The sequence below is a fragment of the Emydura macquarii genome, unplaced genomic scaffold (assembly GCF_026122565.2).
Source record: "Emydura macquarii macquarii isolate MOO-44397 ecotype Brisbane River unplaced genomic scaffold, CSIRO-AGI_Emac_v2 contig_212, whole genome shotgun sequence".
In the NCBI taxonomy this organism is placed as follows: domain Eukaryota; kingdom Metazoa; phylum Chordata; order Testudines; family Chelidae; genus Emydura; species Emydura macquarii.
The window spans coordinates 4,472,593-4,499,076 of NW_027130349.1; the positions used below are offsets into that span (position 1 = coordinate 4,472,593).

At 39.5% G+C, this 26,484-nt stretch overlaps 1 protein-coding gene across 1 annotated transcript in view; it reads right to left on the reverse strand.

Moving 5' to 3' along the window:
* The window catches only part of TTC39C (tetratricopeptide repeat domain 39C), a 68,663-nt gene that overhangs the window by 28,461 nt on the left and 13,718 nt on the right, over window positions 1–26,484 (reverse strand). The window contains exons 2-6 of the mRNA XM_067546519.1: window positions 21,346–21,394; window positions 19,602–19,730; window positions 12,126–12,240; window positions 6,422–6,776; window positions 4,975–5,143 (exon numbers count right to left, since the gene is read on the reverse strand). Of these exons, the coding sequence (XP_067402620.1) occupies window positions 4,975–5,143; window positions 6,422–6,776; window positions 12,126–12,240; window positions 19,602–19,730; window positions 21,346–21,394 (817 nt within the window). The remainder of the gene's footprint in view (window positions 1–4,974; window positions 5,144–6,421; window positions 6,777–12,125; window positions 12,241–19,601; window positions 19,731–21,345; window positions 21,395–26,484) is intronic.

Below are 26,484 nucleotides of genomic sequence, written 5' to 3' on the forward strand. Positions count from 1 at the left end.
GTGAGATATCTGATCATCCTACCAATATAACCTGGAACCTCTTGTCTCACTTCCATGCCAACTCTCCTGTGTCATCCTTCCCTTTCACTTTCAGTCAAAATTTATTCATTTCAACATTTCTAAAAGATATTCAAGACTTCATCCCTCAAATGGTTGATTTTGGGAAAGTGGGAAGATCAGTTGATTATATCCACATTTATAAATCCTACTATAAGGCTGTTTTACAGAAAGCTACTCTCCTGAGACCAAATCCCCATGCTACTCTATATATGTTTTTCTGAGTATAAAGTTTCCAAACATCATAATACAGTAGTAAATTCTCCCTTGATTCCCCTGTCCTCACTTGACTTTCACGGCCCAGTCCTTCCTTGATTTTCCTCCGTCCTCTCAGACTTGGCAGTCCTTCCTCTACATAGACTCATAGACTTTAAGGTCAGAAGGAACTATTATAATCATCTAGTCTGACCTCCTGCACAATGCAAGCCACAGAACCTCACCCACCCACTCCTGTAATAGACCCCTAACCTATGCCTGAGTTACTGAATTCCTCAAATAACGGTTTAAAGACTTCAAGGTACAGAGAATCCACTAGCAAGGAATCCGTGTCCCGTGCTGCAGAGGAAGCCAAAAAATCCCCAGGGCCTCTGCCAATCTGCCCTGAGGGAAAATTGCTTCCCCACCCCAAATACGGCGATCAGCTAAACCCTGAGCATGTGGGCAAGACTCATCAGCCAAACACCCGCAAAGAATTCTCTGAGGTAACTCAGAACCCACCCTTATCTAACAACCCATCATAGGCCATTGGACATATTTACTGCTATTAGTCCAAGATCAGTTAATTGCCAAATTAGGATGTCCCATCATACTATCCCCTCCATAAACTTATCAAGCTCAGTCTTGAAGCCAGCTAGGCTTTTTGCCCCTACTGCTCCCCTTGGAAGGCTGTTCCAGAACTTCACTCCTCTGATGGTTAGAAACCTTTGTCTAATTTCAAGTCTAAACTTCCTGATGGCCAGTTTATAACCATTAGTTCTTGTTTCCACATTGGTGCAGAATTTAAGTAATTCCTCTTCCTCTCTTGTATTTATCTTCCCATCTCCCCTTATTCATCAGCCTTACCCAACGTTTTCCTTGGATCCCTCTTTTTCTTTTCTACATCTTGATGAGATTACAAGTTTGGTTCATAAAGGTCATAGTATTGACGTAATATACTTAGACTTCTGTAACGCGTTTGACTTAGTACCATATATTTATATTAAAAAACAAACGATATAAAACGTACATGGCACAAATTAAATGGATTAAAAACTGGCTAACTGAAATGTCTCAAAATGTAATTGTAAACTGGGAATTGTCATCAAGTGAGTGTGTTTCCAGTGGGGTCCTGTAGGGATTGGTTCTTGGCCCTATGCTATTTAACATTTTTATCAATAACCTGGAAGAAAATATAAAATCACCACTGATAAAGTTTGCAGATGACACAGAAATTGGGGGAAGGTAAAAAAAAGAATAGTACAGGTCACTGATTTGGAGCAATTTGGACCTCTTGGTAAACTGGGTGCAAGCAAACAATATGTGCTTTAATGCAGCTAAATGTACATGTATACATTTAGGAACAAAGAATGTAGGCCTATTTATAGGATGGAGTACTCTATCCTGGGAAGCAGTGACTCTGAAAAAGATTTGGGATTGTGGTGGATAAACGGCTGAACATGAGTTCAAAATGCAGTGCTTTGGCCCAAAGAGCTAATGTGAGCCTGGGATTCATAAACAAGGGAATCTTATAGTGGAGAGTTGTAGTAGAGAGGTTATTTTACATATGTATTTGGCACTGGTGTGACTCAGCTGGAACACTATGTCCTGTACTGATGCTCACAAGAAGGATGCTGAAAAATTCTGGCTCTTCTCTAAACCCTACAAGAATGATTAAAAGATTAGAAAACATGCCTTATAGTGACTGAACTCTATCTAGCTTAATGAAGAGAAGGTTAAGGAGCAACGCGACTACTGTCTTTAAGTAAGTATTTAATAATGGACTCTTCAATTTATCAGAGAAAGATACAACATGATTCAATGGCTGGATGTTGAAGCTAGAAAAATTCAGACTGGAAATAAGGCATACATTTTTAATGGTCAGAGTAATTAACCACTGAAACAATTTACCAAGGGTTGTGGTGGATTCTCCATCATTGACAATTTTTTATTCAAGATTGGATGTTTTTCTAAAATACTTGTTCTAAGAATTATTTTGGGGAACTCCTATGGCCTCTGTTATACAGGAGATCAAACCAGATCATCATAATGGTCCCTTCTGGCCTTGCAATCTATGAATCTTATCCCTGGGAGACCTCATCCATTTGCATGGCTTCAACTATCACTGCATATCTGTGCATAAAATCTACCTCTACACAATGATCCCCCTTCTCTTTATCCAGCCTGGAATATCTATCTGTCTCTGATTTGTATGGCTGGTTTCAGTTCAAGGTTTACATGGCCAGACTTGATTGCTTGCTTTTTATATTGTCACATAAGTAACACAATATGCAATTGTCCATGCCATCAATTGAAATAACACAATATACATATGAAGCATGCACAGGCCCAAAGAATATAAAAAATCCAATGCTGCATGCTGCTACTCACAGGTCTAATATATAAAGATACAGATTCTATTTTTCTATCAACCACTATTATAACTATTGACTTTAGATACACACAAGTTATTTTGCATCTTAGGAATATATAAAGTACTTTGTAATCAGCCAGCTATTTTAACTTTCCACTGCTGGTAAAATAAATTAAATTCTAACTGCAACCTGTTTCTTTTAGGGCAAAAAGCAAGGTCTATGTTTAGATATCTCCCATCATAACCTTCAAAATCAGAAGGCTACTTGGCAGATTTGTAGGGTTGGATTTGTCTATGTAAAGTGAAATTCAGTCCAGCTGTTAAGATTAATCAGAAGTTAAATACTACAAGCTTTCCACAGGCTCCTATTTCTGAAATACCCTTTTAGGCAGTGGTGACTTAAAGCACAAGTCCAATACACTTCTGCTGCATCACACTTATTTCCATATTTTCTGTTTCTTGAAAGCATTTACATTTAAACAAGGGTTTGCTCCTTCCTAGCTCACTTTTCTTCTTACTGGATTACATAATGAAGTCACAATATTGAATTTGTGACATAACTAATTAAATATATAACAAACAAATCATAGTTGTTCAATATTTATTTGATATTTGAGTTCGAGACATTCAAAATATTGTATTTCCATGGCTACGAAGTGTCACAAAGATATTATACCATTCAGGACATAGCTGAAAAAGCTGGCTTGTGAAGGAAAAGTTTCTTATAAAAACATGTAAGTGCAAGAATAGTAAGGAGAATAGATACTCTTCTTTCAAGTTCACACTAGTATGAAATTTTTGTTGAAGTGTAAGTGCTTTCTCCTCACAGACTGAGATGGAGGAACATTTCTAAAATGACTATGTAAAACTGACACCCTCTTACTCACCAGATCTGGTCCCTGTCTGTATTCAGGGTCATAAACATTTACTTTATTGACAAAAATGTTTTTATCAATTTTATTCTGGTTAGTCCTGCAGACACAATATAGCTATGGAAGAACTAGATTATATTCCTTCTCCTACATCAATAGACATGTTAACAGTTCCAATTATAAGGTCAGACTCTGGGGTGAACCATTAACGACTCTACATTTTTTTTTAAACTATTGTAGTATGTATTTTGCATATCTATACCTATTCCACCTGAATATCATCAAAAACTCTTGGAAACACATTCAACTACATGGAATGCATATAGAGGATTCAACAAAAGGCAATTAAAATATTTCCCCACCCATAACCACCACCAAAATAATGCCTAAAAAGGCAGTTTGCTGGGGACAGCACAAAATCAGCTCAGACTGGAAACAGAGTATTTCCAGGTAAAACCAAACAAGATGCAAATAAATCTGATCTGTCTTGTAAAGGCAAGACTGAAAGCCTAACTCTTGTTATGTATGCTTCCCTCTCCCTCCCGAAACAGCAGGCTCTATTATGAGAATAAACCACAAACCATAGTAGAAAATGAGTGCATTAAGGTATGAACTAGCCCTAGCACTTAAGGAGTTGAGATGGAGCATTTCAGCACAATGGCTGCCAGTTGCCCAAAAGCAGCATTTAAGAGCCCTATAAGTCACAATGCAAGAAGCTAGCTGCTAGTGGTTTTTTTATTACAGCAGCCCTAGGAATATTCTGACACTGATGACAAAGCAGCAGCAAGTTGAGTCAGAGAGAGAGTGTTTAAAGCTCTCTTGCCTGCCTCAAACTAGTATGGGCACACAGAAAGGACAGGATTCAGAGCCAAAACATAAGATTGTTGAAGTAGCTGAAGAACACCTTTTCAAAATAGACAGAATTAATAAATCATGTTTCCAGGGAATAACACTATTGAACTCATACCTCATTATAGAAATTATGAATCCCCTTGTTTGATGTCGAACAGCAAAGGAAGTTATCTACACTTCAGGAAGTTATTGAAAGGGGCTACCTGAACTTGGACAGGGCACAGTGAGGCAAAGCACGACAGAAAGGAAAACAATGCTTTCCAGTCATATTTTCAGTAAATTAAATTTCAGATTTCAATATGACAAATTTAAAGCTTAAGTACCTATTAATATTGCAAGAAAATATGACACAGCAATAAATACATTTCTTTTTATTAAGGTGCTGCAAACACACTAGACAGCAAAAGAACAAGAGTCAGATCTTAGCCAACTAAGTTAAGTTACAATAGGGCTGATTCAGACTGTGGACTTTAAGGCACAAAAGAGGATTTTTTACCCCCTTATTTTATATTCCTTCATGTCTGATTTATTGAAGCCTGTATTGTTTTAATACAATATATTCAAATCAATAATATTTACAATATAACAAAGAAAAATAATCCAGAAAATGAAAGTATATAATACCTCTAATCGTTGTATTCTTCCCTTAAAGAACATAAACAGAGAAGAATTTGGATAAGCAGCTTCTTTTTTCAGAAGAATCTCCTTAGCCTCTTTCAGTCCTGCCTTGTTATCGCTGCCATCCAAAGCAAAAAAGGGACGAACTACTGTGTGGTACCACAGCAAAGCTAATCTGAAAGAAAACACAAAAAGAATACAGATGATTATAGTTTGTTTACAGCAGATGAGTTCTATTATAGTGGCACAGACAAAAGATGCACAGCATGATTCTTCTCTGCCTTAAATTGATTACTCCAAAATTACACCAAAGTATATGAAAGTAGAATTAGGCTCACAATTTCCAAAGCATTAGGGTCTTTAAAGTCTCTGGAACTAGGAACAGGGTTAACTTTTTAGAATAATTAAGTTTGTAAAAACACCATAAAGCAAATAACATTAAAGATGGGGGTGGGAGGGAGAAAGATACTGAGCCTGCTATTCCAAAGTATTGACAAATAAGTGACCTAGATCAAACTCTTTGTGGGGGTGAGATCAAGGCATGCTTGCCTCCTAGTCCAGTTGGTCGGGAAACACCAAGAAGCGATGGTATTCTCAATTTCCCTACCATATAGGTTATTATAGCAATCTGAATAGATGAATGGATCTTCAGGACATGTTAAATCTGATTATCTGATCAGAAATCTGATCGTTCTCTCCAAGCAGAAAGGATTTAGCATTGCAGTCCACACTTATAGCTGTGGTGCACTGTAGTTCCTATGCAAATCCAGCAGTGAAGGTATGAACTTTGTGGCACTGAATAGTAAAAAGATCTTTATAAAGGGCTGGAGATTAATCCTGGGTGAAAGATAAGCCACAAAAAGCACCAGAATGCAGCATGCAGAGTCAGGAAATCTTGTTATATGAGGGGTACCCCCCAAAAGGCCAACATATTAAGTACCTTTGTGTGTAAAAAGCTCCAAAGTTCCTAAACTTTTGCCTACTGGAATTGCATACAAATAGAGGAAAAAAAGTCATCATATAAAAATAAGTATATATAATGAGTAGGTAGAAGTTTATGGTTCTTATGACATGAACATTTTTTTCCATGTACAAGCTGTTAAATAGCAAGCTATTTAAATATTTCAGCTTACTGTGTTTTTTAGGATATTCTTTAAATTACTGTTTTAAGTGCACTAATTTCTCCCTATTCATAGGAACTATTTGATGACTATTTGATGAGAATATCACATGATGTAATTTACGAACATGATCTGCATGCATATTTCAAAACAAGTTGATAATAAGGTCTCATTATAATAAACCATGGCATGTTAAACAACATTTTGAAAGCTTTTTACCTGCTGATATTTCCTTTAAAGCAACACAATTTTATTTTATTTTTTGTTCCTTTGTAGTTTACTAACTTTCAGTACTAAGTTATCTACCAAAGAATTTCAATATAGCTACTCACGTAGCTAAAGGGGCCTTCATGTCCTTACTTTCACTTGCATACATCAGTGATGAAAGCCCCTGTAGGCGGTCTCCAGGAAAACCCAGCAGGTTGATGATTTTGAGCAGGTTTGGGGGCACCATGGATATGCAAAGATGAAAAAGTCCATATCCAAAGCTAACAGCACCTTTCAGTCTGTTTAGCGAATCCTCCGTTACACCTTCTGCAGCAATATGATTATCATTTGCAGCATCAGAAGTCAAGGATTCCTGAGTTATCTTCTTCTGATATACTTCCTGAAGTGTATTAATGTCTATGTAGCATTTATTGTAAATTTTCCAGGCTTTTCGAAGGATCCACCCACCTTTTATGTACGCTGGAGACAGAAAGAAAATATATCTCATGGGTTTATTCCAGATACAGAAACTATGAAAAGTCATAAATGGTCTTTCATAGAATGGCAAATATTATATGGCAATTTCTCTTTATTTAAGCGGATTTCACTTCATGACTACAAAAGTTCTGTAAGATTTTGTGGCAACTGACATTCTATTACCTGGAGATTTTTAAAAGTCCAATTTAAAAGGAATACTATCAAGTGTATTAGATCCAACACCTGATTTGATTTGTAAAATATGTAATCTAGGGAAGATCTTTAATAGTAATAATACTATAAATTTATACAGTGCTTTTCAGCCAAAGATCTTAAAAACAATTTATAGCACAAAGTTACTCCCAGACAACCAGGATGATACAAATGAACAGAGAAATAAACATAAAGTAAACACTGCTGGCTTCTGCTACTTTACAAACACATGGTGTGGAGTAGGATGAACTCAGTACCTGGCAGAAAGAAAATAGCAAAAACCCAAAAGGACAATGTTTAATTTTTAACTCCAGGTGGCTTTGAAAAAATAGAGAATGGGGAAAAAATAACCGAAACCTTATCTGGAGTAGATTCAGTCTTTTTTAAATAACTTATTTGATTTTTTTTTCATACAACCTGTATTCCAAAATGTTTTACACAGTTATAGAGTGAATCATAGGAAAGGAAAATAAAAAAGTATGAAAGAGGATGATCATGAAGTACTTTCTGCAGATTTGAAATGAGAGCTAAAGCTGCTAAGGAGACATATGTGAAGTATGTTTCAGACAAGAGGAGCTGCAGGGGAGGGTCTGATACCAAAAGTAGGAAGCTTGTATGAATGGACAGAGAGGAGACAAGAGCTCAACAAGTAACAGGAAGGACAGAGGCAGATTGTAGCATGTGCATGGACAAGGATAATAGTTTTGAACTTGAGTTGTTTGAGGAGGGATGTGAGTTTACACTACCACTCTTTGTAAGTGAGAGAAAGTAGGCTATGGCATTCTGCATGTCTGATGAGTTGGGCCTTGAGGTGATAAGATAATGGAGTTGCAGTAGTCAAAGTGAGAGGAAATATAGGCAAGAATGTACTTGGGTATTGTTGTAGGTATGGAGATAAGCAGACTTGTAGACACAAAATTCAGTGTCAAGGATGATACCAATTTTACAGAGTGTAAAGACAAATGGGGGTCTGAGACAAGGAAGGAGCTATGGAGACCAATCTACTCTCTCTGCATATTTGTATATTATTATACTGTTCTTGACAAAAGAACTCCCTGAACTTATAAAGGGAAGTAGAGGAGGAGTTAGGAATGAGGATTCTCAAGTAGCCCAATCTCTATTAAACATCAGATGTATGAAATAGAAATGAAGCCACAAGCTTACTTAGACTATACAGGGAAACCTAACAGCACAATCATAGTACTAAAAATTATGTTTGGACTATCCAGAAGAAGTAGAGTGACCAGATGCCCCTATTTTTGAGGGACAATCCCAATATTTGGGGATTTGTCTGGTATAGTCGACTATTAAGCCCCCAGCCCCATCCTGATTTTTCACACTTGCTATCTGGTCATCCTAAAAAGCAGCCATGTGCAGTGAGAGGAATAACCCATATTGAGTACTGGGAGAGGGAAAGAGCGATTGGTATAATATTAGGAAATATCCAAAGCTAGCCTGGATGGAGAGTTATGGAATTGTCAATGAGCTTTACAGCTAAAGTAAACAATAAATCAACATTGTGCATATAGCTCTATATAAGGAGTTGCAGATCAACTCATTAAAGAAGAAATTAAACACTTTCTTTTATTGCCAAGACAAACAGAGTTCTGAGTGTATTCTGCCACTGTTGGTATTACCAGAACCATACACCATGCAGAATACTGCATTCCCTACATTGCTTTAGATATTAGCAAGGGAAACAGATCTGTGAGGACTTGGCCTCAGAGTTTAGCAGGTAAAGAAAAGATCTGGTTTTTAAATAAATACAGTATTTGTAAATTATAAGTGTATTATATTGAAAATGAACTGATCTTTTGAAATAAATAAAAAATAATTTTATTAAGATCAGATTTCTTATACCCAATTGCTTTGCTTGGCGGAGCACCCCAAAACTGCAATAGGCCTCCTGAGGTTAAACTTTTTGACTGTGTATGCTGCAAATGAATTTTTTTTTTACTATCGCAACAGGAAAATTAAACTATTAATTGTAATGAAATATTCCAACCACATCCATGATTCAGCTATATTTGAGACTAATGTTACTTTAGTTTGCTGTAATCAGGCCACTTTTTTGCTGCATAGAATATTCAGTAATTATATGGTTCACCACAGTACAAGTGCTTATACAATTCTGCACAGCAATGCAGCAAGCATAGCATAAGGGGAAAACAAACAAACCACATTTCACTCATCCCAAAGTCAAATGCAGACTATGTTTCAGCTAGTTACTTTGATAACATCATTGCATCCCTCACATACGCATCACATAACTTCATCCTTCACACTTACCAAAGTATCATACTTTTGAAAATTTTTCTGACAAAGCAGCACATCTCTTGATATGGTATACTGAGATGTTAAAACCATGAATCTTAGCTTTTATTTATTCATAATGTAGATTACTTAAGTCTTTGAAACAACTCTTCAGTGGAGATTTCCTGACATTAACTGCTAATGGATTACCTGTATTATGGCACCAGTGATAAACTTCAAGAAGTTTTAAATCCCTGCAACAATGTTAAACGCATCTAGCTAGCAGTCCTATAAAGATCAGATTTGTTTAATAAATTTAGTAAGATGAAAATAGTTACAGTGTGTGTGGGAAAGAGGGAATGATTTATAACATGTTAGGTCAACGGGCTACTAAAAGGCAAAAGGATTAGAAGCCTGTGTGTTTTCCTACAGCTACCTGTTCAGCAAAAAGTCAATGATTTTCTATACATCAATTGAGAACTGAGCAATTTACCTGTGGAGATTTTGTTTCATTTCAATAATCTGGTTCTTTTCATCCAAAAATCCAGACATAATGCCATAAAAACAAAGTATTTATGTAAAAACAGTAGTTAATCCGGCCAAAAGCTGGATTTCTTAAATGATTAACTGGTGACAGACTCAACTGTTCAGCAGTTCACTCCCACCCTGGTACCGACAAGAAATTGAAGGATCACAGAGGCAGTCTTTAGCCTCAGGGAAGGGTAGCTAAAGATTTCAAGGGTATTGCTCCTGAGTGAACAGACCCAGCCAGGCTGTAAGGCCTGTTTCTTGCTGAGGTGTTACTGCTGCTTCTTCAGCACTCAGCAGCAGAGCAAAGGAGGAAAGGAAAGATCTCTCAGCGTTTGGGTCAGATCTTGTAATACAGTTGCAGTATAAATATTGAATTGAGAAAAGATTTCAAGTAAAAAATAATGAGCATGACGAGTGAGTAAAAGCCGTACACTACCCACTGGGAGTGCCAAAAAATCCTAAATCAGAGCTTATTGGTATGCAGTGTTGTTGTACCATGTCAGTCCCAGGATATTAGAGAGACAAGGTGGGTGACATATTTTTTACTAAACCAACTTTTGTTGGGGAGAGAGACAAGCTTTCAAGCTTACAAAGAGCTGAAAGAAGAGATCTTGTAACCTTGAAAGCGTCTCTCTCTTACCAACAGAAGTTGGTCCAATAAAAGATCAGACTTCACCCACCTTGTCTCATCTTATTGATATAGCGGACAATATTCCCACAGTTTACACATCTTACCTAGAACCAAGCAAATTGGAGTAATACTTGATGTCCTGGTTTTGAAAAACAGGAATCTCAGTAATAGAAGGCACCATGTTCTCAACGAATTATATTTACATTATTTTAATTGTAATCTGCATGTTACTACTTGGATTCTCTTCAGCAGCTCTCCCTCAGTCTTTGTTGACTTTGTTGCAAGAGATCAAGGAATGGGATGAAACCTTGAAACAGTTTTAGAGCTGACAAAAGGAGAGGTTTGTATTCCCTACATCGGGAATAATTTCTGTGGCAAGTACTTGAAACTGTGGCACTTCATGTTTTAATTAATAGACTTCTTAGTGCAGTGGTTCCCAACCTTTTTGGCTCGAGGGCCACAGACATCATTTTTACAATCCTGAAGGGCCACCAGTCTCCACTAGCAGCCCTTCCCCCCCAACTGCAGCCAGACAGAAGGAGTTCAGCAAGGAGGCCCAAACCTCACAAGTCCTGTATCCCTGTGCGCTCCACCTGGGTCTCTAGGCAGAGACTATCTTCTGAAGCCAGGGGGACAGGAGATCAGTGATCTCTTCTCTCTGGCTCCAGCAGGGACCCCACTGTCTAGGGACCCAGGCGGAGCACTTTGCCATGCTCCCTGCTACAGCCAGGAGAAGGGGAGCGCTGATTTCCTGTCCCCTTGGCTGTAGCAAGGAGCCTGCACTGGTCTTGTAGCACCATGGCAATGCACTCCACCTGGGTCCTTACACAGCAACTCCCTTCTGCAGCCAGCGGAAGGGGAGCACCGGGCCACTTTGAAAGACCCCACGGGCCACAGGTTGGGAACCACTGTCTTAGTGCATTTGAAGTTTACACTGTTTAGTCAGCATCTCCATCTCGTTATACTTGTTAATTCAAAACCACTTCAGTAAGCAATTTCTTGCTATCTCCCCCACTTCCTGAACAGGGTTGCCAGCAACAGTATGAGTGTGGGGGATGTAAGCCTGTTCCCATTCCCAGGGCTTTGTGGGAGAGAATGTTCTCGTACAGTTTCAGCCAGTGCACCTTAGATGCACAAGGCACATGTACATCTTTGCAATGATTCCTGTGGTGCGTCTATGAGAATATGCAAAGTATTCTTGGGCATATGTAAGGAGGACCAGCAGAATGTTGGCCATTGATATAACAAAGGCAGAAAGCCCTAACTTATACCAATCAAATATACATTATTTTAAGGCCCTACACTATGTATGCCTATTTATATAAAAAGATATCAGAAATAACTTAAATCCCATATAAAAATGTAAAATGTCTCATATATTGACTACTAAGACCTAACTTTCAAACCTAGCAAAAACTGTCATAGAACCTGAAAATATATCCTTTCACCTGCAAAACCTTCTATTTCCATATGCAAATGAATAACTACACAACTACTGGTGCATGCTCACATACCAAATCTGCATGAACAAATACATGGTTTTAGGGCACAATGGATTGAAAAATGGATTTCCAAAACTCAAATCCCTTGTTTCAAATGCAACAAAGAAATCATCTTTTATCAATGTGGGTAATAATCCTAGCATTTTAGAGATCATAACTTAATATTTATTCTACATGCCATGAAAAAAAAGGTAAGACATTATTATTAAAGACACACCACACCTGACAACTCCTGTTTTACAAAAGAAAGCACCGCCAGGTAAACCTGACAGTCTGCTACAATTATCTGTCTCTGTAGTCGATCCATCATGGACAGTGCAGATTTTCGGCCATCAACCTGTTTGAAATATACAAAAGTAGGGTGTAAAAGAAAATGATTTTAATTTCAATCTAACTCATATAATCTGTGCAATATTTATCAAATCACATAATTTATATTGCATAAATCCTTCCATTTTGACAGTTGGTATATAGGCAACCTCAATTTTTCCAGCAGGTTGTTAAACATGTATATGGGAACTGTAATAATCCACAGCTGGTGTATCAAATAATAAGGAAAATATTTATTTTGTAATTTGATTAGTCTGTCAACACACACAGCAAGATTTGCCTGGCTTAGCACAGCTATTTCCTATAGTTTTCCCAAAAGTGCATAACTGTATTACCAAATAGTCTCAAAAACTGTACAAATTAATCCAAGTATATAAACATCAGTTTTAGATTTCTAAATTAACTAAAGGCATGTTATTTATTCAAAATTACGTTTAAAATAAAAAAGTTATGTATTCTATTATCAATATCATATTTCCTCAGTGTTGACAAGCACACTTAAAGAGAGTACCACATTTCATTTAATGCCCTTTAAATATTCGCTGTTAAATTCTATTGTTATTATAATTTATTATAGTGCCAAAATTAGATGTGGGCTTTTTGAGAGAAAAGTATATTAAACAAAACCAAGACCACAATCCCTGTCCTTGAGAGATTCCTCAGTTAAACACAAATGTTTTGTTCTAAAAGATATCAGAGGAAGTTTTTGTTACTCTCCACATACATTACATTATAGAAAGGTATTAAGCATGCACAATACTTTACTTACTGATTTATGCATACATTAAAGTGCAATCACTCTCAGTCACCAGAGGTGCAATGGCAAGATGGTGAACGAGGAGACTTGGGCCTGGCAGTCTTTCATTCTTGAAAATCTTTCCAATTACCAGAGGACAAGATAGTATACCTTCTAAAGAACAGAGCTTTTACTTTGTATGAGCACTGCTTATCACCCTTTTTCTGTAACAATAACTCTCAACTTTTCAACATGTCACAAGAACCGTATTGTACACAACTCTGAAAGTCTAATGGCATAACAAATTTAGGTAATGATAAAGCACACATATAGGTGCATCTTGGGAAGAATATATTATCAAGTTACAGAAAATTGCACAAGATTATTACTTTTGAGATTAAATTAGGAGCACTAGAGGCAAAAAAGAGCAGATTTTCTTTTAACTACATATTTCAGGTAACGCTGCTCATTTTGGATAGTGAAATTTCTTGCTCAGTTTCTTACTAGAACATATTCCTCTTAAACTCTTAAATAAATTTAACATCTTAACGCCAAAGTTATTTACATTGAAACCTTTTTGCATGCAACACTGTCCACAGATTGGATCAGATATCTTTTATAGTAAAATAATGTGAAATTACAAGAATTTGAAAATTCATAATTTTTCCATTTAGGGCCTAATTCTGCTCTCACAGCAGTGTAAATCAGGAGTAACGACACTGAAATCCCTTCTCTGTCACTGATCTATTATACAACCTTGGGTAAATCACTTCACATTTCTGTGTCTCTGTTTCCCCCTCACCTTTTGTCTATTTAGAGTGTAAACTTTTCAAGGGAAGGAATACATCTTCCTATATATTTGTACAGCACAATGGAGCCCAACCACAAACAAGGCTTCTGAATATTTGTGATCCAGGGACCCCTTGGTGTCAACTGGCAGAAGGCATAAGGGGTGCATAAGGGTCTGATGTCTACATAATAATGCACCAAAGGGTGGTATGTGATGTCTCTACCAATAGCCAATAAGGCATTGGTCATCCTAAATCATTGCAAGATGTATGTAAAGATATTATTTAAGGAATTAGGTATCTATACTGAAAGCAATGTTCTTAAGATATGGGAGTTGAGACAGGTCACCAGAGGTGAAAAACAAGTTCTGTTCAAGCAGGAGGTGGTAGACACTTATCTTTCTGGCTTGTCACATGAAAGATCTACAGGGAAAAAAAACATGAGACATCCTTTTTACAAGTAAAGAAAATGGGTTTTTTTGGGTAATACAGTGGGTACTGAGGTACACCTCGGGTCCTTCATTGAGATGAATTGTCAGCATGTTCTGTCTTATGAAAGGAGGGTCAGAGCCAACCAGGCTAGAAAATGCTGCAAAGACTTTGAGTGAGCTAAACTTCATTAGACAAGATAGTATCTTGTTAATTAAATCTAGGCTCTGGAAGGCGTGAGCGTTTTATTTTATATGCAATCATCTGTTTCCAATACTTTCACTTGCTACTTCTAGAATCTCTCCTGTTTATTAAATAAACTTTTCCTTGTTTTCACTAAACATATTTAAGTGCTGTGTGTTAAATGGAGCAGAGATCCTGAGGTGAAACTAGTAAACTGGTATGTACTACTTCTTTGAGAGCAGTGAATTTGTAAATTCTGTGAACCAGAGGCTGGACACTCCAGGGAGATGCCCAGGGAGCTCGAGGGTTGGAGTGTGCCTTTCGCTAATCTGTAGAGAAAGAGCAGGGTCTGCATAGGCCTGGAATGTTGGTGTCGCCCATGATCAGTGGTGTTGGGGAGCTGACCTCTAGAAGGCACAAACAATCTTTCCGCATGCTAACAGCAGGGAGTAGTGAGGCGCCTCACAACCTTGGGTAGCCTGGGAAGTGTCACAGGATATTACAACTAATATAAACTAAACAAATAGTTAACCAGAGTAATCAGACTGCACATTTCCTGAAAGAAATTCAGCAGATGGTCCCTTGAAGGGTATATATACTGAGGACACACAATATTCCTTGGCATCAATCACAGCTCTTTTGCAGAGTCACAAATTCCCTGTACAAAATAAAAAACTCAGACTCCAGGTAGCTCCTCAGATAACTCCATCTCAACATGGCCCAACTGCTTAAATTTCCAGAGCTTACCATTAAACCCCAATGGCATCCAAGCAACAAAATCACCAAGGTACAGTGAGGAACCAGAGTCAAGAGTCTTCTCTAACAGCTGATAAAAGCAGCTGTAAATCAGATAGACACTCCAGTTCGGAGGTAGACCAGCTGTGCCTCAGCAGCACAGAGATCACCACAAAAATCTGCGAGGTTATGACTAAACAATCTGGCTCTGATGCCATATGGGTACAGGATAGCCCCAGCATTGAAATGGAAAAGATGATGGTTGGACCACACAACAGTACCCAGAATACCCAACCCAGCAAAAGACAACTCAGCCATATGGGTGGCCTTGGGGGAACTGTCCTCAACTCTGGGTAAATCTCTCTCAAATTTCTAAAATGCCCATCAGTGTGGTAACTAGCCTCGCTAAACCTAGGAATTCCATATGCCAGCCCATCTGAGCTGACATGGTCATGCATATTGAAATTTTAGAGAACAACCAACCACAAGGATTCCTAACAGCAGTTTTGACATCAACTCAGGCCATGTCTACACTGCAGAGGGAAGTCGACTTACTTTACTTTACTTACTTTAGGTCGACTTTCAGCAACTGATTTTTAGAAGTCGCAGCAGCATGTACACACTACACTGTTTGCACAGGTCTCGTGTGTCCACACTCACCATGCTTATTTTGACTTTCAAAGCAGTGTAATGTGGGTAGCTATCCCACAGTGCAACTAGCCGCGGTGGCTACTGAGACAACTGTCATCATCCCATGATGCAGCGCTGCTTCCCCCTCCCTTCTTCCCCCAAACAAACAGGAAAAGTATTTTCGCGCCATTTTTTTACTCCCCGCACTCACCATTGCTGCAGAGACATGGAGCCAGCTCAACTTTGCACTATTATTGTGAGCGCTACAAATACATCGCGGCTCATCATCGAGTATTTTCGAAGTAGAGCAAGAAGCCGAAGCACAGACAACAGCGATGCCACCAAGGCTGCCCTGCTACAAGCCATTGAGCAGAACAATTCCCGATTGCTGCAGGCTGTAACGAATCATCCGCAGTCCGTGGAGTGCCAGTTTTCTGGTCCAGGGAAACAAGCACAGAGTGGTGGGACCGCATCGTTATGCAGCTGTGGGATGATGACCAGTGGATGCAAAACTTTCATATGCGAAAGGCAATTTTCCTGGAACTGTGCTCAGAGCTGGCCCTGTCCCTGAAGTGCATGAATACTCGCTTGAGACAAGTTCTGACGGTGGACAAGAGAGTTGCCACAGCTCTCTGGAAGCTGGCAACCCCTGACTGTTACTGCTCAGTTGGGAATCAATTCAGAGTCGGTAAATCTACAGTGGGCATCACAGTGACTCATGTATGCAGGGCCATCAATAGACTACTGCTATGAAGGACAGTGACTTTGGGAAATGTGCAGGACATAGTGGAGGGATTTGCCACGATGGGGTTCCCAAACTGCAAGGGGGCGACTGATGGGATGCCCATCCCTATCTTAGCGCCTTCCCATCTAGCAACTGAGTACATAAACTGCAAGGGGTACTTTTCCATGGTCCTGCAGGGCCTTGTGGATCACAGGGGTTGTTTCACTGACATCTCTGTGGGGTGGTCTGGGAAGGTGCATGATACAAGCGTATTTCGTAATTCAGGGCTGTTCTCTAATATGCAGGCGGGTACTTTTTTCCCAGACCAAAAAATTCAAATTGGGGGTGTGGAAATTCCCATAGTGATCCTGGGGGATCCTGCTTACCCCTTGCTCCCTTGGCTAATGAAGCCATACACCAGGCACCTTGACAACAAGGAGTGTTTTAATAACAGGTTAAGCAGTTGCAGAATGGTTGCAGAATATGCATTTAAAGGGTAGATGGAGGAGTCTCCTCACTAGGATGGACATGACTGAGAAGATCCTCCCTTCTGCGATATCTGCTTGCTGTGTTATTCATAATGTGTGTGAAGCGAAGGGTGAGAAGTTCCCACAGGGTTGGGCTGTGGAGGCAGAAAGATTGGCCGCCAATTATGAGCAGTCAGATGCCAGCAGTACACTGACAGCAAACCGTGGAGCGCTTTGCATTAGGGAAGCTTTGAAAACCCAGGTTCTGCAATGAAATGCAGGAGTGATTTCTGTTCCTATATGTTGTTTGCCTTTGGTGAACACCTCCCCCACTGCAACTGATATCTGTAACCACCAAATCCCTCCAGAACAAGATATGATTTAATTAAGAAACGTGTTGAAATGATGCAAACTTTTATTTATGAACATTCAAGTCATGGGGGAAGAGGGGGCATGTTCATTCACTGTCTCAAGGGGTAGGGTGGTAGCTTGCTGTCAGCGTGGCCACTGCTGCTTTCTGCTCGCCTCCACCAGGGTGGAGGCAAGCACATACTGCAGCCTGGCCAGTCTCCTCAGAGACCGGCTGGGGGCGGGGGCAGGAATCAAGGCCCTCGGTCGAGGAGCATTATGGAGGGGCTGCAGCATAACTTTGTCGTTCCTCCGCTCCTCCTGAAGCTCCACAAGTCTCTGCAGCATGTCTGCCTGGTCCTGCGTGATTCGCAGCATCTCCTGTGTGGTACTATGATCATGCTCCATCATTTCTCTGCGACTCTCCATGTCCATGTTCTGGGACAAGGTGAGCCGCCACGCTCTGAGCTCTGTCTCTGCGGCCGCTGAAGCATTCATGATCTCGCCAAACATGTCATCTGTTTTGGTTTTTTTCCCCTCTTTCTAATCTGCGACAGTCTTTCTGCAGCATTTCTTGGGGGTGGGGCCAAGGCTGAGGTTTCTACAGAATGAAAGAAAAATAACAAGGTAGCCACTGTTAACAGAGTGAAGAAAATGATACAATTGCAACAATGTAGACAATACTCCTTCTGCAGTGCACTGGACAAACACAGACCCTCATTCCATTCCTTACATCCCAGAAGGGTATGCTCGCTGTGTCCTTACAGAGAGGATCTGCGAACAGCATGGGGGGGAGGAGGGGCGGGTATATAGTCTCTGCCTAAACCAAATAAAAGTAATTAATGTGACTTGATAGGACACTGCAATGGGGAATACAAAGGCACAGGGCATCTGCTGTATAGCTTGGGTATTTTAAACATGCACCATCATCCCTAGGTGACCATGAGCGATATCAGTCTCCTGAGGGTCATGCAGGAGGAAAGGGAAAATTTACCGCACACAGTGGGGTACCAGCTGTGTTCAGCCATGATGCAGGCTCCCTTGACTGCAGCGTGGCTCGGCAAAGTATCCTACCATGGAGGGAGGAACAAGGCAGTCCTCCCCAGGAAAACTTTTGCAAAGGATTACAGATTACCTACATTCAAGTTTCTGTGAGATATCAGCTAATAATTATCGGAGCATATCTCATCACATAAATAAACTATTCCCTGGATAACCCCCCACTACAGTCACCGAAATGCCTGAAATCCCCTTCGTGCCCCTCAAACCAATGTAAAAGGACAGAACTGCTAAGAAGGAAAAAAAAAAACTCACCAGATGTGCCTTCCACGGGATCATTAGTGCTGTCCTGTGTGCTGCTGGACCGCTCTGGGGTCAGGAATATGTCCTGACTTTCAGGGAGAATAGACACCTCGCTCTCCTGCACCCTGCTCTCCTCAGCCTCCTCGTCCACGGAGTCCTCATCATTGTCCATGGACTGTGACCTAGCGGAGGTATTGATGCTGCGGGGCGGCACCGTGGTGGGATCGCCACCGAGAATTGCATACACCTCATCATAGAAGCGGCATGTTTTGGGCCAGGAGCCAGAATGGCTTTCTGATGTGACTGATACAGCTCCTTGATCTTCACGCAGCACTGCTGCGCGTCCCTCTTGTGTCCCTTCTCCAGCATGCCCTGTGATATCTTCCCATAAATGTCCAGATTTCTTTTGCTGGCTCTAAGCTGAGCCAGAATGGACTCCTCGCCGCACAGACCGATGAGATCTAAGACCTCTGGTCGACTCCATGCTGGAGCACGTTTGGGCTTTGCAGTAGCCATGCGGAGTATAGGGAAAAGCTCTCTCCATGCTGGCAGCACAGGAAATGAAAATTCAAATCTTCCCGGGGCTTGAGGAGAGGGGACATTTCCTGGTAGTGTGACCACAGAACAGCACAGCGCGACTGTCCAGAGCGGTCAAAACGGGGCATTGTAGGATACCTCCCGGAGGGCAATTAAGTCGATTTAAATGAAGTTGTGTCTACACTGACACTAAATTGAACTAACAAATTCGAATTAGGCACTACACCACTTGCAGAGGTGGTCTTATTAAGTCGACTTTTGCTATGACTTAATTCGACTTAACACTAGTGCCAGTGTAGAGGCAGGTGTACAGAGGTCGATGTAAGTGACTTTATGTCGACCTAAGCTGCCAGTGTAGACCAGGCCTCAGAAAACTCAGCCATGAAAATCCCTCCTGAATGCTAAAGAGAACAGAAAGGCTAGAAGGATGTTTTCACAAACAATTGCACACAGTACACAATAGTTAATTTTTACAGATGCTGCACTTACATTCCTTTTAATTTTATTCTTGATTGTTTCTATAACTCCAGCTTCTTCACTCTCACACAGTTTTTCTGTGGCTTTTAAGTCATCACAAGCCAACTGCATTTTCTCTTCTTCAAATGTCATCATAGCATTCTTCCAAAAATAAAATACAGAAGATTTGAATGATAAAATAAGAAGAAAATTTAAATTTGCTATTGGTGCAGTAACTATAGAGAAAAACTAAATAAATCTTTTAAAAAACATTTGAGGATTAAATTGCTACTCAAGACTCATATTGTGTATATACGCAGTTAGATAGATATACACCCCAGCCTCATTTAAAATTTCAAGAGACTGAAATCAGAACTTACAAGCTGACTCTGTCTGTTTCTCTTAACAAAACTGGATGTTTAATATACAACTGAACTGAAAAGACTGTCATCTTACATTAGCTGAAAAATGAATTACATTAGCTGAAAAATGAATTACATTACATAAATTCACTTTCAATTACTGTTATGCAAGACACAATTTGTGTCCGCGCACGTACTGTTTTATATAATTCATCCATATAAATAACATTCCTCAAAGTCAAGTACAAATAAAACCTACTGCATTATGAGCAATAATGACCAGATTCCCTATACTTCCTGTTAAAAAAAAAAAAAAAAAAATCATTTCAGCTTCCATGGAACCTATCTTAAGACAATCTCAGGACAACGGACGTTTTCTGGTGCTTTGTCTAATGGAAATTCTGAATGACATAGGCATGTGAAGTACTGTAGCTATCTTTAGAACAGTAACTAAGCAAAGCTTTTCAAGGTACAGTAATGCTGTACTGTGCTGTTACACTGGTTCAGTAAATCAAGTCGGAGGAGCAAGCCTGAAAGATTTTCATCATGTTGGCCTAAGGCAAGTGGGAAAAAGCCTCCTATCAAATATGCCTTTCCAAGTCACGTAGTCCACAGACTGAGGTGTGGAAAATTAATTTAATTTACAGAAAAGCACTTCTGGCACATTATAAAATTATCTTCTTTAAAATATAAAATGTTGCTATTCTGTATGTGGCTGCAGCCTAGGATTAAGCAGGCAAGTCACAATAAGGTCAACTTAAAAACAAGGTTCTAATAATTTTTATATATTAAGTATGTTTTTATATCAACAGCTATTTTCATCCCTTTTTCCTCTTCTTTCCTATACAATGTACTTAACACATATTTACATAAACTTGATCAGTCACACATTAATAACCTTCATTTTATTAGCATCCTCAGTCCGCAAATATCTCTCCACCTTCAAAAAAGGGTAGTAACTAAAGATGCTTTCACATAAAATCAACTAGTTTTATTCTAAAATAATGATAAATGAAACTTAGAAATTACTGTAACAGTTTATTATAAGAGAACTGAATTTATGAATTTCACTTCAATAACTTTTCAATAAAACAAGATAATCTATCTTTGGTTTTGCTTTTAATGGAACATGTAAATATTTCACACATTTGATATGTTGAATTTATAGAACCCTTTACCCATTTGAGATGTTGAATTTATAGAACCACATAAAAGAGCAAAACAAGTTAAGATTCCATATACACAACATAATGAATTACTCATGTTTTAGAACTATATTAACTTTAATATTCTGAAAGAGTTGAGCCTCACAGGAAAAAAAGATTACAATATGCATCATATATACACAAAAGGAAATTAAGAATGAGACAAACAGTGAGATGTACTCACTCTGCTCAATTTGTTCATCCACTTACCAAAAAACTGACAAAACTGGCTCCAAAACTCATTAACGGACTGTGGTTTCTGTCAAAAAAACAAAATGTAGTTATCACATGTATGCACACGGTTTAGTATAACAAGCACCAACAGAAAATATCTGATGTCAAATTAGGGTTGTGTGTCTTGGAATAAATCTGCTTCATTACACCACATTCTGAAATTAGAAAGGTTTTTAATCAGTCACTTTACCCTTCTGCAAACAAAATCAGGAAGCTAAAAGCTAAGTCTCTTGTACCAAAAGGTGAATATATTCTTTCATAAAAATATTTTGATTGGATTTTCAATACACTCATATAAAAATAAACTTATCAACAAGAATATATTTAAAAAAGAAAAATATTGTCAAAATACATCTAGTGCAAATTAAATTACATGAAAAACTATATGAGCCTGATGCACTCTCAGATTTCACATCTTTTTGGTGGCTGTTAAGAATATATCTACCATCAACTTGTCCTGGCAAATAAATGTTAACTGGTTCCATTAAAAAGATGTTTTTGGTTTGTTTTTCATTGATTTATGCAGGATGATAATCTGAAGCCAAGAAGTGGGTACATGCTACTCTTCAGGGAAAAACCCACAACATAGTAAGAATTCAGTATAATTCTCTGTGGACTTGATTCACCCTGCTAGTACAAGAGGTGGATACTGCAAATTTCTGTGTCTTTAAGGGTTTCCATGCCTCAAAAGTATTAACCCATGGGGAGGGGACAGGAGAAGACAAGCAATGGTCTTGATATTGCAATTGCATCCAATGAGGCTTTACATGAGCCAGAAATTCACTTACATGTATGCAGTTGCAAATTTAGGACAAATATTTGTAAGGGTGCCCTCCATGGGGGTTCTGCTAGGGAAGGGCTGCTTCAGATCTAAGGCCAGGAATCCAAAGGATCCCTGAAGGTTGGGGCTGATGTGGAGATTAGTGCCTCTGCTGAATCACTGTGAGACATACATTTTCCCTATTCAATGTCACCCATTTTGGGAGCTGCACTGTCCAGCCCGGAGTCCTCCCAACAGAACAGGGATTGAGGATGCTTTGCACTACTGCAACCTTCTCCTAGGTAAGATCTCTGCTGTTAAGCAGCCTTGTTTACTGCCTGATCCACCCCTCAGAAGGGACCAGAAAGGTAGCAGAGGTTATGGCCTTTCAATGAAACAGACCTGAAGGCAACTCAGAGGCCATCCTTGTTGATCTTGAACCAACTTTGTGGATCAAGATCCTTTATCACACTGCCTGGCATTTCACCCCTACCTGGCAGGATGTCCCTCAGTAAGCCATGCTACCATTAACCATATCCCAATGCCCTATTACTTGTTTTTTCCTAACCCTTAACTTCTGAGCAGATTTCTATTTGTAAGAGTGGTTACAATATTCCCTGTTATTTCTAATGTGTCTTATCTAGTCATGTGCTCAGGTAACATGGTGATGAATGCCTTAGAAATGTGTATATAAAAAGAATGCGACTGGAGACCTGAAGTTTCATTTTGATAGCTCAGAAGAAGTCTGATTCTTTATCTGCTTTGTTCTAGAGACCTAAAACAGGTTAGACATTTTCCTCATTACTTTTTACTAAATGATTGAAAAAATTGTACATCATTGAAGGTTCTCCTTGTTTCATGGGAATTAAGGTCAATTACAAGAGGGTGAAGACAACACCTGGGCCAAAAAGTCAGTCAGTCAGTCAGGTTATATTCAACCAGGTTTCAGACCAAATGACCACTGCAATCACACAGTCACTGTAAAATCCTGTCTATGACTAAACATAGGGCTAGCTGTCAAGAACTCGTGATAATCTCAGCAATGCCATTGATCCACTGTTTGACCTTGGGCAAATCATTTAATTTGTTATAAAATAAGTAAACATTATCATCGTTTTCATAGCATACCAGTAAAGCTAGAACAAATTGTGATGGCCTCAGAAAGTCAAGATGTCAGTTCAAGATTTTCACAGTTTACTCATGTTTTATTTTATGTATTATATGTCATTATCGGCGATCCCTCAAAAGTCAAAGATGATCTCTTTCATAGGTTTTATTTTACATGGGTCCTTTGGTGATTTAGGAGTCCAATCCTTGAGCCGCAGACTCGTTAGCAGACATTGCAGTTGGTGTTGGGAGGCAGGGTTGGGCCACAATTGCTGCATGAGTTGTCTGTCTTTTCTGGCATTTTCCTGTGACCAGGGCGAGGCGATTTTCCTCAAAAGTGGTTGTTCCTTCTCTAACAAGTCTTCACCAGTTAGCCCAGTGTGTGATGTCGATGCCACATCTCTTAAAGTTTGTCTTGAGGATGTCTTTAAAGTATTTCCTTTGGCCTCCCCGTTTCCTTTTTCCTTTGGCGAGTTAGGCGTATAGCAATTGTTTTGGCAAACGTGCATCAGGCATATGCACATAATGCCTGCTTCACCTCAGCCGGTGCTGGATAATCAGGGCCTCAACAATGAAGATATTGGCCTCCATGAGGGCACTGACGTTAAGTGCAGCAATCTTCCCACTTTATGTTGAGCATCTTCTAGAGAAAGTGCTGGTACTGGCATTTCAGGTTTTTCAGGTGTTTTCTGTATGTCACCCAGGTCTCACAGCCTTAGAGAAGAGCTGGAATTACCACTGCTTTGTATACTAAGAGTCTAGTGTGTATCTGATGTCGTGATTGTTGAACACCCAGTGAGACAGTCTGCCAAAGGCAAAGCTGGCACAGTGGATTTTGTGCTGAATCTTGATATCTATGTTTGCACTCTGTGAGAGAAGGCTGCCAAGATAGGCAAAGTGTTCCAAATTTTCCAGTTCCTTTCTGTCAATATAGATCTTCCTTGCTGGGTCTGATGATTGAGTGTGATCAGGCTGGTGGAAAACTTTTGTTTTGCTGATGTTCCGTGTTAGCCCTAGGCATTTGTAAGCCTCAGAGAAGCAGTTAAGAGCTGTTTGTAAGTCCTCCTTTCAGTGTGCAACTACAGCAGAATCATCTGTGTACTGAAGTTTGGTTATTGTTGCCAATGTCGCTTTAGTTCTGACCCAGAGGTGAGAGAATTTGAGAGGTTGCCGTCAATCTGATATTGGATGCCAATGCCCTGAGGCAGATGATCTTGAACTAGCGTTTTCATAGCTGCTAAGAAAATGGAAAATAGAGTGGTTGCCAGTACACAATCTTGCTTTATGCCAGTTCGGATGGCAAAGGGCTCAGAGGTAGAGCCACTGCACAAGATGGAGACAGCCAACTGGTCATGGAGGAGTCTTACAATGGTGGTAAATTTTCTTAGGCAGCCAAACTTTGACATGATTTTCCACAGTGCGTCACAGTTGACAGAATAGAAGGCTTTAGTCAGATCGATAAAGACCATGTTGTTCTTGACATTTTTCCTGGATCTGCCTAGCTGCGAAAATCATGTTGATGGTGCTTCGTGATGGTCTGAAGCCACATCGGGACTCTGGGAGTACTTCCTCTGCAAGAGGGAGCAGACAATTCAGTAAGATTCTAGCAAGAATCTTCCCAGTGATGGAGAGGACGGCAATGGCATAGTTGTGACAGTCAGCCCTACCTCCCTTTTTGAAAACGGCGGCAATGTTAGCATTGCATAAATCAGCAGGGATTTCTTCAATGTGCCAGATTCTGAGAAACAACAAATGGAGCTTGTTTGTCACTGTTTCTCTCCTCACTTTCAGTATTTCAGCTGGTATGCCTTCAGGACCTGATGCTTCATTGTTTTTCATTTGCTTAATTGCTTTATGGACCTCCTCAGATATTGGTGGGTTGGCAAGAGTTTCCCAGACTGGGTACTGAGCAGGGATGTAAAATACTAAACGGTTAAATGGTTAACCAATAAGTATTAGTCTTACCAGTAAGACTAATACTTATCAGTTAACCAGTGGCACAGGGCTTAACTGGTGGCAGGGGCTCTTGGTCTCCATGGTGACAGTGTAGGGCCATGGCGGAGGCAGCCATGCTGCTGCTGCCCAAGGAGGCCAAGGCCTTAAACAATTACCTTTTCTAACTGATATTTACATCCTTAGTGCTGAGGGGAGTCAATGGTGTCTTCAGTCACAGCTGATTCTCAATTTAGAAGCTTTTGGTAGTGTTCCTTCCAGCGCTCTTTGATGGATTCATTGTCTTTAAGAAGGGTACTACCATCTTCAGATCTCAGCAGTGTGAGGCTACATGAGCTTGGTCCATACAGGGTCTTTGTCTCACAGAAAAAGTTCCACATATCATGTCTGTTAGCGAATGCTTTTGTTCTCCCACAATTTATTTTTGATTTCTCAAATCCTCCTTTGAACCATAGCTTTGAGCTGACAGAAAGAACTCTGCTTCTGACTGGATGATGGATCGTTTTGCCAATCACAGAAAGCTTTCCTCTTCTGGTCCAACAGGGCTGTGTCTCGATGTTGTCATCGTCAAACTAGTCCTGATGGTGGCGGATAGCAAGGCCAATAGATTCCTCACAAGCCTCATGGATGGTCTGTTTAGGGCTTCCCAGTCTTCTTTGACACCTGTGTTGTTGTTTCCAGGTATGCATATGGTCAATTTTCTACATAGGTGTACTTGAAAGTTCTCTTGGTGCTCTGAGGATTATAATGTAACCATAAAACCAATAAGCTCAGAGGAAGCAAGAGAGGAAAATGACAGAGGTAAATAAGAGGAGGAAACAAGAACCGAAAAACCTACACCTCACATACACATTATAGTGTGTTTGATACAACGTTTGTAAATATAAACCCTCATATATTATTAAAATTTAAATCTCTTACTGCTGGGTGTTTCAAATAAACATATTAATATACAAAAAAATACTAAGAGGAAAGCACACACTTCAAACAAACATTCTAGATATTTTTATCTCCTGAATGTTATTGACAGGCAAACAAAGAGAGTAGCCACCAAAAAATATAATTATTTAGTATCTAAACTGCACTCTACAAAGAACAAGTATTAGAAAACAGTCAGACATTACACATGCTTCACTGACACTTTCACTAAAAACTCTTACTTAAATCCCAATGACCTGCTTAATACTGTCCTGAATATAGAGGTTTCCCTGAATTGGGTTCTTTTATAGCAGTATGAATAATTTTATATTAACCTGAAAGATATTAAATTGTTAGTTTCTCAATAAGCAAGCAAT